This window comes from Phlebotomus argentipes, unplaced genomic scaffold, assembly GCF_947086385.1.
Source record: "Phlebotomus argentipes unplaced genomic scaffold, Phlebotomus argentipes genome assembly scaffold_18, whole genome shotgun sequence".
NCBI classification, from domain to species: Eukaryota; Metazoa; Arthropoda; class Insecta; order Diptera; family Psychodidae; genus Phlebotomus; species Phlebotomus argentipes.
Window position 1 is genome coordinate 13,262,659 of NW_026776177.1, and position 13,928 is coordinate 13,276,586.

Genomic DNA, 13,928 nt, shown 5'->3' on the forward strand with positions numbered 1-13,928 from the left:
CATGATCCGGAGTAGAAAATTGATATATTTAATGACAAGTGTTGACTTCATATAGAAGTAAAATGAGTAAAATCATTTTATATAATGAAAACAATTTCTTCTAATAACTTGACATATGTATGAGGAGTTAAGAAAAAATGATGACTTTGCAAATCAACAAGTAAATTAATTAGTCAAATTGGTAAAATATCACCTTTTGTATTTTTTGGGAACAATTTCGATTTGAAAATTTCTGTTCTTTTGCCCAACCCTGCGTCATGCTCTGCATTACCGATATGAAATTGACGTAGCGCGTGCAATTGTTGTGTTGATTCCGCATAATCACGCTTTACTCTTGTGTCTCACCCTAAATACCCCATTTTAAGGGTTCTTTTTAGACTGAAAGCAATTTTAAGTGGAAAATGAGTGATGAGGAAGGACGCTTTGATTCTGTGCTGTTTGCCATGGCTGAGCAGCACCCGGGAGGAGTTCCGGAAGTAAGTCTTGCCATTGTATGTTTGCCCGATTTGTCCTTAATTTTGTTATTTGCAGCTCTTGGCAACAATCGCAGCCTTCCTGAATAGAAAAACAGACTTCTTCACCGGCGGAGGCAATTGGAAGAAGGTAAAATAAAATGACGAAGAAGGAATGTTTTGATGGGTAGGGTGAGGTTATGTTAACGTCTGGAATATTCTTAGATGCTGATGGACATCTTCAGTGTGGAGGGTGACAAAGCCGAGGCCTTGGAAGCGGAAAAGCGCCGGCAGCGCGAGGCAGTGGAGAAGAAGCGCCAGGAGGCATTGCAGAGGAAGAGAAAGGAAGAGGAGGAAAGTGCGAAGAAGCAGGAGAGTAGTGCTGCCATCACAGAACTCACTGATGAGGAGGCTGAAAAGCTGCAGAGAGAGATCGAAAAGGAGAGAAATGCTATTGATGATGATACCACAGTGTCTCAACCTGTGGACGATGACGACGATGTTGATGAGAAGGAGAAGGGAAAATTGAAGCCTAATTCCGGGAATGGATGTGATCTGGAGAAGTACCGCTGGACGCAGACACTCCAAGAAGTAGAGGTAAGTGGAACTCCCACATATGATCGTATAGCTCTTTATTCCTTTACGAATATCACAGAATTACAAACGAGTTAGTAGAAGAAACACACTTTCCGGGTAGGTTTATATGTAGATTCGTGGGTTGGCAGATTAAATAGAGTTTTAGGAGCGAAAAAATACTCTGTTGGTAAATTCCTGGAATGCCTCTCAAATCACTTTGGCATGTCTCGAGCGCGCACTGCAAAGAGAATTCATATTTAGAGGGCTTGGGAAATGCTTGGGAATGTTTGTGAACTTACTCTCGAGGAGAAATACTGCCGCCAAGATGCCAATGAGGAAGACGAAGCTCATGCTGAGGATGAGGATCGTGATTTGGTGGCCTCGTTTGCAAAAGCCACTCTTGGCGATGTGCTGCTGCCCCCCCATTCCGTTAACAACCGTAAAATGCGTGGAGCTGGCCATGGAGACGGCATCCAGATCTTTGGTTCTGCCCTCCAGCTGTGGATTGACGTCCTCCAGGGTTGGCGGAAGGGTGATGTTGGCGAAGTATCTCGATGCTGACGACCTGCCAGAGGGCGGTGGGAGGCACGTGGGTGTTTTTCGCGTGAACTCCTCGAGATTGGCCACAGTCAAGAGCAGAGAACCCGAAGAGGCGCTCTAGAGTGGTGAAAAGGACAGAGTTTGAGTGACTCTTCTGTGCGAGAGAAGGCAATAAACTGACCAAGAACTTGCAACTTTCAATTTTTTTTTTCAAGCAAATTGAAAGTCAAGAGTTTCACCGCAAGTAAATTGTGCAATTCTAATTAAGCAACTTAATGCGCATTCTCATGACATTCACCTGAGTGCTCTGGTTGCTATCTGACGATCCCTGTGACGATCTTGAGCCACGCTTTGGGATCTCAGCTGAATTTTGACGGCGCGTGGAATCGCCGAAGCGTGTCTGCAGTTCACGGAGGCGATTCTCCTGCTTAGATCCGGCACACGTGTGCAGTCCTTCCGGTGGCCGGCGCACCTGAAACTCCCTGAGTGACGAGATGTCCGAGATACTCGAGCCCACACTGCGTCCACTCGACGAGGTGTGACTGCCGCTCAGAGAGGCCCTGGGAATGTGCCATCGCTCATTCATCTGCAAAAGAGTGAAAGAGAGACCCACTTTAATCACTTGTGGCAGTCAATCAATCTCGCGACTTTTTGTGCGTCTCGCAGTCGCCGCGAAATCCAGACATTGTCCTTGGTAATGAAATCGAGAGGTGTGCAAAATGATCATCTCGTTAGAGAATGCAAATTATGTAATTGAGTTTGAAGCCTAGTCGCATTTTTTCTTGGCAACACAGTTGTAACATATAAAATGCATGGAAAAAAGAGGTGGAGTTGAGAGGCAAAAAATCCCCACCTTTAAACTGTATTAATGTTCTCTCTGCCTTAATTGATGGATTTGGAAGAATTAGTGAAGCGGCAGGTGAAGGAGTTTTTGGGTGTACTAAAAATGACATGGAATTTAGAGACATGACAAGACACAAAGTTGAGTAGTTTTGCACCTGTTGCCATGTATAATTATAATTTTAATTGGCTGTATGAAAAAGTTGATTGATTGATTTATTGGCGATGTTGCGGAGGCGAAACTGGTAGAATGGTTCTATTGGGATGACAAGCCCTGTGATTTACATGTCCATCTTTTTGGATGGAATACCAAAGACACTGAACAGTTAAATTGACTTGGCGCCGTGCATCTGTAAAGAATCGTCTTGACCTAAATTCTTCAATCGTCTTGGTGAATAAATCAAATTGTCGTGAAATAGGTTTAACCCAGCGGCTCTAAAAAGCAAGATTTGAATTAAACTTCTTCAGATTTTAATTTCATTCGCATGGAATTAGTGTCTGAAAAAATGGATTCGTCTTTTTTAACGACGAATAGTATGACTTCGCAGCAATAATCGACAGTAAGAACAATAAGACCAAATAACTGCTAACAAATCACAATCGGATTACTAGACGAGGAAGCAATGTAAGCTCTCCGAGTCCCATTCTTATTTCACATAAGTTATTGAAACATGTCTTCACAAGCCGTCCTTCAGACAATTTACTGTTCCTATTACAGGGAATACACTTATAAAAACCAGCAATTAAGAGCAATCAAAAATAGACTTAATTTTCCGCTCAATTAAAACTGCACATCGCCATAATAAAAGACACAATAAAGACGCGCAACACTCATGTTTTCAGTGGTAAAATGCAAATTGAAGATTCATTACCAAGGTTTGAGTGTGACTAAGCGTAACAATTTTTTGGAAAATTTGCAACATGTAATCTACTTGGGAAAAATGCGGGAAAACACCTTGAGTTAGTTATAAAAGGTGGTATTCATATTCCTGAGCTGTGCTAAATACCGCTCAAGATTGATCTCTGCTCGAGTGACAAACTATAATATGACCTATTGAAGTCATGAGTGATCACGAGGTGGGAAAAAAGTAGGAAGAGAATGAAATGTCGGATTTTTAATGAAATACACCCTCTCATTTTTTCCTATTCGCACAACAAAGTTCATTAACATTTAACGCATTGGAATATGACTGTAATCTCTCACGCTCAATTAATTCCGTTTAGAGACGGAGTGTGTTCAGCAGAGAAGAGAGAGAGAAAATTCTGATCACATGATTTCGTCGTCTCTCCTTTCAGTTTCTGGCCTTATGACTTGTCTTTCGCGTTTTTTCTTCCATGTTTATTAGGTGGAATGCAAAACCGTAACAAGATCGCCGATTGATTCCCAGTATTTGAGAGTTAATAATCCAAGATCCGTGTTCGGCAGTGTCTGCGCGCGATGACGAAAATTGCGGGCGTCTCTCTTAATGTCATCGTGTGGCTTTTGCTGGAGAGAGCCAAGAATTCTGCGTGGATGTGTCTAGAGTGTGATTTTGGCGCCAAGAACAACCAAATTACTGTCTGATTTATAAGATTTAAAAATGGGTTTTCACCGTGAATCTCTCTTTCTCTCGAGATGTTGGAATTTTAGAGATGCTAAAAAGATGAGTCTGTTTATTGATATTGCTTTTACGAGGCACGTAGCGTGTGACAATAAAAACCTCCTTCAATCCAACAAAATTCACATTGTATTATCATATCTTATGAATAACAATGCGAACGCCACGAACTCCATAAGGTTACAAATCCAAAATATTTGATCTCATTTCGATGTCACATTGAATTATCTCTCTAGATTTGGCCTCTGGCACGCGGTTTTGAGGAATTCCAAACAAAAACATACAAACACTGATTTTGCAAGATTATCCATTTCTCTTTGTGGGTGTGAAAAAATGTCTCTATTCATTGGCATCAAAGCTTCGTATCAAGGTTTCTCAAAGCATAGTCGTTTTCCGGCAAATTTGTGATTTGTTTAGACTATGCAACAGAGATCCTGAATTTCATTTGTAACAAAAGTGCCAATTTTACAGTTTATTCACTAACGATGAGACATTTAATGATTGGTTTTGTTGAATAGAAAAAGGTAAAAATTATCAGAGTGGCAATCAATTTGCAGTAGGTGTTTTAATTTCTATTGTTTCGAAGGTGGGCAGAAGGAGGTCAGGATCTTTTTGATCCTGATGTGCATATTATGGCTAAGTTGAGTAGATTAGCGTCAGTAGATAATGAATTCAGTTGACTCCAGTAGCGTGATCCATCTGCAAATGAGGATCATAAGTGCATAAGGCGATCTACTTGAGTGATGCTCAGTTAATTGAAGTCATTGGGGAGTCTTAATTATGGGCACTACCAGAAGCCCAACTATATGATCTCGGGAGTCACTCCACTATGGATGGCTAATTATTGTAAAATATGAATAATTACTTGTGCCACTGAGGCAGCAATTTGTTGATGGAGTCTCGATAATGCATTGAAAATCACTCTCTGCAATGATGGTTACGATCATGAAGATTTATTGGTTCTCCCGCATGGAGATATTATATGGCTGTTAATTGAATATCGCGCGCGAGAGATGAGCTTCTTTGCGGCGGTGATCTTTATGAGAAAACTGACCTATAGGATGTTCTGTGTGCGCGATTTTGTAACAACACTCTCGTCAATCCGGTTGGTTTGTTTTTTTTTCTCTGTTTTTTTCACTTTTGGATTCTCGTGTGTGGAAAAGTTTGGGGATATGGTGAACCTTCACCTCCCACAATTTGGCGCCACAGGTTAACTTTGAATCACCATGATAATTAACTTCCACACGAAATTCGATGCTAATTTGGTGCTCCCCCCACCAAATCACGGGGAGGACATCCTCTTCTGATAAGTCACAAGATTTTTCATACTGAGGATCGCATGATGATCGCTAAGAGATGGAGTCAATAGAGGTGGAATTTCGCAATCAGACCGTGCCGTCCTTGTGTCGTCAATGGAGAGGCACACACACTAAATGACTTAATTATTCAGTGGTGCAATTAATAATTCCTTCACACCATCTGGAGAGAGAGAGAATGATTACTTAAAAAGTGTTCTCTCGTGGATATAATTCTCTAATTGCTGGCACTGGTTTAATTAGTATGGATTCTCAATCGATTATCTGTGCGGCGAAGCAGGATACTTGTGATATAATCATAATGTATGGTGACTAAACACCACAACAGCGCGAGCATATGCCCGGAAATTCATGTCAGGTGGACAAATTAGGCAAATTATGATTGTTGTGTAATTAAATCTGCACGGTATTCACGCCTGAGTGTACTAAAAATAGCCCAAGTTGAGTCCGCAAATTCCGCTATAGTTCAATTATAGAGATTGTCGTTCTAAGAAGTTGTAGGACATAAATGGTCGCTTATCACACGTTTCTTTGCTTCTCTTTCCATCCGCCACGCGGAGGTTTTTTTCCTCTTTTGGGAGAGTTATTTTTGGAGAAGAGACACGAAATCCGGGTTCGTTGGTTGAAATTGCATTGAGGTTTATTGATTCCTTCGCTGCTGTTGATCGACATTTTTGGCTGCGTGTGTTTTTTTTCTTTCTTGCCAGAAGGCATGATTGTCTGGAGAGGCGGCCCTAAAAATAACTTCTCGTTACTGCGCAGTGAATTCAGAAGTCGATGGAAAAGTATAAAAAGTGCATAACACAATTTTTGAGTGTAGAAGGGAAGATTGAAGACAAGGGAAAACCAATTACGGCGAAGTGAAAGAGAGGCGAAGAATGATATATCTAAAAATTGACCTTCTCTATATTCATTGTCTCTAAAGAGATTTTGATGTTTTTCCACCATCAAATTGGATATATGTTTTCCATCTTCACGCAAGGTTGGAAAAGTAATCACATGTGATGTCTAGGCTTTTTGTCTTGTCTCCAAAATAAACATTTTTAAAGCACTAATCCGTCGATCATCATAATAACTCATAAATAGGTGGTTGCATTTGCGACGAGATGAGATGTGTTCACAAAAAGTGGCGGGAATGCGATGTGTTTTTGTCTGGTAATGGATCATCTTTCATCAGGGTCAGGCATTAGTTTTTTCGTGGATCATGAGCACGTCATCTTGCATTTTGGACTATTCTCGAGGAAGTGTTCGGCAATTTGTGACATTTAATAATTCTTTTTTAGCTGTTGGCATGTTTTTCTCGAGATCATTTGCTTTACAACTACAATTCGTATGTGGCTATTTATAGACGCGCCGCAGTCTTGAAATGCCATTGATTTTGGGGGGCAAAAAGAAGATGATCACGAGATGTGTTTCTTGCAATTTGAACAGCTAACAAGTTGGTTGATAGCAGTGATTATGGCAAGGTTACTTTTATACTATCAGCCATTGAAGGTTGATCCAATACGTAAAAATTACGATAAGAAATCACGACGAAGAAATATCCGAATGTGGTCAAGTTCATCAATGAGAGAGACCTCTTATTTCAATTTCAGCTTCGTGTTCCATTGAATGTGAACTTCAGCGTGAGATCGCGCGATGTTGTGGTAAAAATCGGCAAGAAGACGCTGACAGTTGGGCTCAAAGGGCAAGAGCCAATCATCAACGGTGAGCTGTGTGCTGAGGTGAAGATGGAGGAGTCCGTGTGGGTGATTCAGGACAAGAATCATCTGCAGCTGAACTTCGAGAAGGTGAATCAAATGTCCTGGTGGGATCGCTTGCTCACCACAGATCCGCCCATATCAACGCGCAAAATAAATCCGGAACCGTCAAAGTTGTCCGATTTGGATGGTGAGACGCGCAGCCTCGTGGAGAAGATGATGTACGATCAGCGACAGAAGGAGATGGGACTGCCCACGAGTGATGAGCAAAACAAGCAGAATATTCTCAAGAAGTGAGTCACACTTTGGGAACAATTTTGCGGGGAAGAACCAAAACAGTGATTTAAGTTGGGCGAAAGCACTCTTTTCCGTGAACAAATTTTGTTATTGTATTAAGTTACTTATAAACCGCGACTCTTACATTCTTCTTAACTGCAAAAGTTCTGAAGAAATGTGTGATCATGGATTTTACTTTTTTCTTCTTCCCAGATTCATGGAGCAACACCCGGAAATGGATTTCTCAAAATGCAAATTCAATTAGGACTGCAGATGAGTGAGTTTTCACACATTTTCGATCAACATTCTAACACAGATTTTTCGGAAAGTTCGCCACACCAATCACAGAGTAATAATAAAAAATGGATGTGCAAGAAGCAGTTTATGCTGTGTATCAAATTCACATGTGCGGCAACAACGTAAGCAGATGTATTCATGTAATTTGCAGAGAAGAACACGGAAAAGTTATTTCTGTATCACATTCTGTCTTTAAATACAATTTTCTTGAGCAGCCTGATGTTATTCTTTAATCGGTATTTGAAGCCAAACGTTTTGAGATCACAATGGCATTAAGTGTATCCAGTGAGAAAAGTGGAGATTATTGCACAATTGTGCCAAGGTCATGGCGTACGAGCACCAACCATCGAATTAATAAAATAAATTGTGTACAAAGGAATATGTGGTAGCGTTCGGCATTAAAATAAGGTATAGAAAATTACAATATAACACTCTGGATGATGTCGGTCAAAAAAACAACACTCTTCATCTTCTGCAAGATGCAGCTTTGAGAAGCATTTTGTAGTTTGAGGCGATATACGCTACCCAATTGATCGATGGTGAGATCTTCAAATTGACTCACACTCGATCGCGCGCGCGCGCGCGACTGCAAAAATCCAAATAAGGTGCTACTTTCGATGTTAGAAAAATATGCATAGCAATGAAAATGTGTGGGATGTCAGCTATTTGATCCTCTCTCACGATGGATTCTTGAAAATATTTCACATAAACAACGGTGTGTCTTTGAAACAGCAATCTTGGCAGACACTTGATTCACACTCTTCTCGCGCCAATGAGTTTAATATCTCTCAAGCTGGCCAATTTGACGGTCAGGAGTGTAGTCCTCAATCTCAATGAATCTTCATGTGATCATATATGTACATTTCGGTGGCGAGAATTCCTTCGTGTATGACACCGAACAAATTTATTCACACGCTAAATTCTTACTAATCATCGGCATTCTTAGCATTCTACGAATGTGAATGACTCAAAATGGGATGCAAGGCAAAAAAAAGAGAAGCGGCAAGAAAATATTCTAGCGGTAAACATAATTGTGATGTGTTGTAAAATTATTTTCATCACGAAAAATTATATTTAATGCACTAACGGATTGAACCATCTTTTTACAGCGTTGATCGTACGTGATGATCAAGCGCTGTTTGTGAAATGGTGGGCTTTTTGTACATATTTTTGCTTGAGTGCACTTCAGAGATGGGGAAGGAATGAGGAAAAATCCCAAAATAATGTTTATGGTGACTAAAACAATTAGGCACGCGTATTTAAAATGAATTCAAAATGGTTGCAAAATGCTTAATGTGCAGTTGAAATTATTACTCTTTCGTAGCTTAAATCTATCGAGAACAATTCTGTGTATTGAATGATTTTTCGTACTCAATAAACATTGTGTTAAACTATATTTTAGTGCAGATTTATAGATTGTGCCAATTACTGTGTCAGAGTCATGAAAATTTCCGGCTTTTACACACAAAGAGCTTAAAATTACCGGAGAGCAACGACCTATAAAATTTTCATAATTCAATTTACTTAGTCCAATCCAATGATTCGAAGAGTTTTTTGAGTACAATATTCTATGCTTTCCTTCTTCGGGTAAAATGAAATACTTTTACGTCATAATAGAGAATCAGTGAGCTTTTTCAATCAATACTCTATCAATATCAAAAGGGAAAGAAATAATTGTTTTTATTAAGTAAAAGAACAATAAAAAGATTTCTCATATTATTTATAGACCTGCTCATAAAAAAGCAACGTTCATTAAAATACGGGCCACAATTGCACTTTTTTCTCAGTTTTATGACTGTTTTACAGCACTTTTAAGTGCACGCGTCTTCATTTGCAACACCCCAAAAGTATTATATGATCTTGAGCATTACTCAGATCATGCTCAATTTAATCAGTGAAGCGTGTCATGATCGCAAAAGAGAAAAATAGAACTTCGACCACTGAATTGCGAAAGAATTTTTCAGATAAATTGAAATTATTTTCAGCGATTGTCTGGAAAATTCCAGACAAATATTTTGCTGTGCAAAGAAAACATCTTGTGATGTGTAGTCGAAAACCCTGAAGATCATCACTCCCACTTGTTGGTAACAATCGCGGTGATCGTCAGAGGGAAAAAATGTGGAAAATATTTGTTAAAAAATTATCGTTGAAATCTTCTATATGAAGAATCGACTAATTAAATAGTACAGCAACTTCCGTGTTTGATTTCATGTCTCAATCGAGAGATTATGCACATTTTTTTCGAGTGATTGTGTCAAGATAAAAGGAGTGATCTTCACATCTCCTCAACTGACGCTTGACCATGATTTTTTCGCAACGATCAACAATCGATCGTCTCTTCTCGCTATGGATCTGTGTATATCGTGCGAAAAGAGGTGGTACAAGTGGAGTATTTGACGCATGAAGTACAACGAGAAAAAAGGCATCTTTCGCAACTTTATCTGGGCAATAGACATGCTTCTTTAACAAAACTTGTCGATTGTGGATCATGTTGTGTAATATATGATCTCCAGAGCAAACAACGGGAAAGATCGCGAAAAAGAGAAGCAGAGAGAAAAAAGTGAGAAAAACAAGTGCCAAATTATTACAAAAGAAATGTTAGTAAATTCTTTGGTGCACGCCACAAAAAGTCACCGTGCTTTGTTAACAAAATCACTTAACAACTCTCCAGAGCCGAAGACAGTATAATCAACTCATGGTGTTGGGTTATTGTTTTACATTGAATTTTTTATGAGCAGCAAATTCTAATGTGGACGAGCGAAGAAAAAACAAACATTTTGACATTGGTTATCTAACTTGCACAGCGATAAAAACGTGATCATTGTCAGTCGGTGGAAAAATTTAACGATAAGATCGTTAGTGTGGATAGATTAGCACATCAAAGTCATCTTCTGCATAATGTACTAAATCACAAGTGGTAGTAAATGATGAAGAGGCAAAAATTGCATGTAAATCGAACACAAAGTATTGAATTGTATTGTAACAATCTCATTGGCATTTAACTACAAATGTGCTTCTGTGGCAGATTTATGATTTTGGCGCAAATTTGTTGCTCTTGCGCTTCTATATCTAGCGTGGAGAATTATGAATGCTGGAAAATTAGAAGCAATTTGGGTGACATTAGAAACTTGTTCTGCACTGGATGCTAGAAGACACATACGCGCGATCGAGTGATTCCGAGATTATCACAGAGAGATACATAATAATGTGCTCTTAAGCATCCAACACGTAAATCAACGTGTAATTTGCAATTTATTACCTAAGAAGAAAAAGGTGAGAAGGAGTGGCTGAGTGATCGATTAATTATTTTGCTGGTTTTTTTTTATATTCAATTACACATGCGAAGATGATGATTTTGTGAATAATTGCAGTGAGAAAGCTAGAAAAAAAACCGGATACTTTGCAATGTGTGAAGTTTCAATTGACTTACTTTAGTGTCAATCATAAAATCGCTTAGTCTTCATAATTGTCGTGCTGTGAGGAATTTAGTGAATTTGCACAATTGCGATTTAATGTGATTTATTTCTTGTGTGTTTGAGTCCCAAGTTGGAGTTGCTACATAAAATTCAAATGCATTTATGAATGAAACATCAAGATCACTTGACAAACTCATGAAGATCACTCACGATCACTTTTTATTTTAATATTTATTAGATAAGCTACTGAATGTGTTGCGTTGTTGCTGTGATCGCGCAGCTGACTCCCATTCTTTATGCAGAAGGTTTTTTGCGTGCTCCAAAACAATGCGACAAATTAATTAACAAGAAGGTGTTTTCCCTCATTTTTAGGCGGGAAAATATGGCACTGGCGAGGCCCTCTTTTTGTCTTTTTTTCGCACTATTCGTGGAGCTTTCAGGTGTATTCTCATAGTAACTTTTATGGGTCAAGAGTCTCTGGTTAAAATACAATGAATTTTTCTTAATTAATTTCCTCTCGCATTTCCCCTTGATTTTTTTTTGCGCCACAAACCGTTCTTCTGTGAAGACGAAAACTTCACACTTAGAAGCAATCGAATGTAACGAGTTTGAGCAGTTCAGATGATCAGAAGATGTTAATGGAAAAAAAGTAATAGAGAGCAATAATGATGATGAAATTTGGCACAGCGCAGAAGATGATTGCAAGAAAAATTCACGTTTAATTCAATCAGGAAGAGAAAAATGATTTATACTCTTTCTGGTAATTTCTCTTCATATTCCATACCTTCAATACTGTTGCATCCACATGGTAATTCATGTTTTCTTCTCCTCGAAATCTCTTCTGCACTCGATCTATTTTATCTGACAATTAGTCTCTAATTCCGCACTTTGCACAAAATCGACCTATTCCCAGAAGAGATCAAAAGTGTTCTTCTCTAACTCATAATGGCACACAAAAACGCATTGAAAGTATGATGAAATTGAAAGTGCGGGAAAAATGTCTGCACGAAAAAGATCGCGATGTTCAGAATTGTTCAGAGTTGCCTTGATCACCAAAAAACTCGTGTTGGTTTCTCTTGGAGCACACTCCGTGACAACGGCTGTGCTGCGACTGACTAACACGGCCGAGATGCCGGCTCAGATATATTCCCTAAGTTCGCGAAACAGCTGGGAAGCCAGCAAGATTCAACGATCGACGCACGATCGCGCAGCGAACGGGCAGAGATTGTGGAAAAAAGCGGACCAGCTGTTCCAGAGCCATTCTAAAGTCACCACTCATACCGATCTAATGAGCGCTTAATTAATTACATCGTTCGTTTTTACTCCAAACACGTGGATCCGCGATCTTTTCCGGTCCTTTTTCTCGTGGTGTGTCTGCACGGCCACACGAGACTCAACAATCCCTGACAATATTCAGATCACTGATCTCTCAATGCACGAGCGCATATTTAAAATCCGTGTGACGTCAATGATGGCACGTTTGCCAAAAGCGATCAATTAGTGTCGTGTATGCAATTGCAAAATGGGTTTTCTCCGAAAAAATGTCCAAATCTTCACTTCTCATCTCTCGAGAATGCGATAATGTTTGCCTAAAGATTGCGCCAAAATGTCCAACAACCTTGCCAAGGTTGCTAGCTGTGAATCACAGCGAAATTGATTAGCAATCGAGTGATGATTGAGCGGGAGCTCCCAAGCTGTACACACACTTCTTACTAGATTTACAGCATACACATACCTTTGGGTAAATCCGGATGCTCTAAGAATTTCTGTCAAATTACATGGAGTGGAGGTTTGTAAAGCCACAAAACCTAACTGGAGGAACCACAATTCTTGAGGTATTTAAATACATATATTGCTTGTGGCTAAAAATTTTCGACCGTAAATTGCACTACAAATTTAAGTTGTTTACCGGTGAAGAAGCAAACAGATTAAACTAGTTTACCCTTTATGGTGATGAAGTGTGCATAATATAACGGAAAATTTGAAATAAATTAAGAGAACAAACAACTAAGTATAAAATGATATTTTTGTGACTTCCAAACATCTTTTCTACAGAGAATTTTCTTGTTACTTGACTAGTGAAACTTCCTCACGGATGGAAATACATATGAATTGAAAAACGTTAGAATTACGTCACAGTGAGAAGATTAAACCCATCTAGAATAATTTAAAATCAATCCAGATATTAATTGATGATGGAATTATTTCCAAACCGCATGAATAACCATTTTATTAATTATTGTTGAAGATGCCTTTTCGGGCATTTCCACTGAGCAACTTCATCTTGTGGCCTATTTCGGATGAGTTACAAGGAATTTCCTCAAGTTCTTATAGAACTCAGAACCCAATGGCAACAAGAGAAAAACTACCCACTGAATCACGATCGAGGGATTTTACAATGACAAGATTGTGCATTCCATTCTAATCGAGGTTCATGGGTGAATTTGATAAGTAATGATCGGAAAAGTGTATTTCTCACCGCTTCAGTGGCAGTAATGATGGTGAAATGACTCTATTCTGATTCATTAAAACCAGATAGCCGCCAGGCATTTGCAGGTGGTTATGAATTGTGCATAGAGCTGAAGAAAGTGGACCGTTTTGCTCTGCGACAATATTTTTTTTCTAGGTCGTCAGTGTTGAAATAATCACCGAGAATTTCCCTCAAATGTCCAATTGTGCCATGCATGTATGTGGAAATGATTAAATAAGCATATGTTAGTACAATTGACGGTGTGATTTATTACAGAGTGAAAAATGACCTAATTTTCTCGTCATCGACACGATTTATTTGATGGTTGGATTGCATTCTGCGCGCGCACATCAACGATTCGTCTTCTAAGGCAGATGCAAAGTGGCATTTTCAGAACTCCCGACCATCGCAGAATCACCAGCAAATCATTCTGTTTTTCCTCGGCAT

At 39.2% G+C, this 13,928-nt stretch overlaps 2 protein-coding genes across 2 annotated transcripts; one reads left to right on the plus strand and one right to left on the minus strand.

The window, feature by feature from the left end:
- Positions 1-251: 251 nt before the first annotated feature.
- LOC132260211 (nuclear migration protein nudC) lies at positions 252-7,809 on the plus strand. Its single transcript, XM_059758190.1, has 5 exons — positions 252-476; positions 532-603; positions 678-1,049; positions 6,918-7,315; positions 7,512-7,809. The coding sequence occupies exons 1-5, from the start codon at positions 402-404 to the stop codon at positions 7,561-7,563; spliced, it is 969 nt and encodes a 322-aa protein (XP_059614173.1). The 5' UTR covers positions 252-401; the 3' UTR covers positions 7,564-7,809.
- Positions 1,068-12,144, minus strand: LOC132260212 (uncharacterized). The gene is made up of 4 exons (XM_059758191.1): positions 11,796-12,144; positions 1,867-2,154; positions 1,328-1,685; positions 1,068-1,266 (listed from the first exon to the last, which is right to left on the minus strand). The coding sequence occupies exons 1-4, from the start codon at positions 11,826-11,828 to the stop codon at positions 1,241-1,243; spliced, it is 705 nt and encodes a 234-aa protein (XP_059614174.1). The 5' UTR covers positions 11,829-12,144; the 3' UTR covers positions 1,068-1,240.
- Between the last annotated feature and the right edge of the window lie 1,784 nt (positions 12,145-13,928).

What these genes read in the sequence shown, in the direction of transcription:
- LOC132260211 (XM_059758190.1), top strand. Translation starts at nt 402, where the DNA reads ATGAGTGATGAGGAAGGACGCTTTGATTCTGTGCTGTTTGCCATGGCT. An exon ending in ACCCGGGAGGAGTTCCGGAA is followed by an intron (nt 477 to 531) that starts GTAAGTCTTGCC and finishes TGTTATTTGCAG; the next exon opens with CTCTTGGCAACAATCGCAGC. An exon ending in GCGGAGGCAATTGGAAGAAG is followed by an intron (nt 604 to 677) that starts GTAAAATAAAAT and finishes GAATATTCTTAG; the next exon opens with ATGCTGATGGACATCTTCAG.
- LOC132260212 (XM_059758191.1), bottom strand. Translation starts at nt 11,828, where the DNA reads ATGAATTACCATGTGGATGCAACAGTATTGAAG. An exon ending in TGGATGCAACAGTATTGAAG is followed by an intron (nt 2,155 to 11,795) that starts GTATGGAATATG and finishes ACTCTTTTGCAG; the next exon opens with ATGAATGAGCGATGGCACAT. An exon ending in ATAGCAACCAGAGCACTCAG is followed by an intron (nt 1,686 to 1,866) that starts GTGAATGTCATG and finishes TCACCACTCTAG; the next exon opens with AGCGCCTCTTCGGGTTCTCT.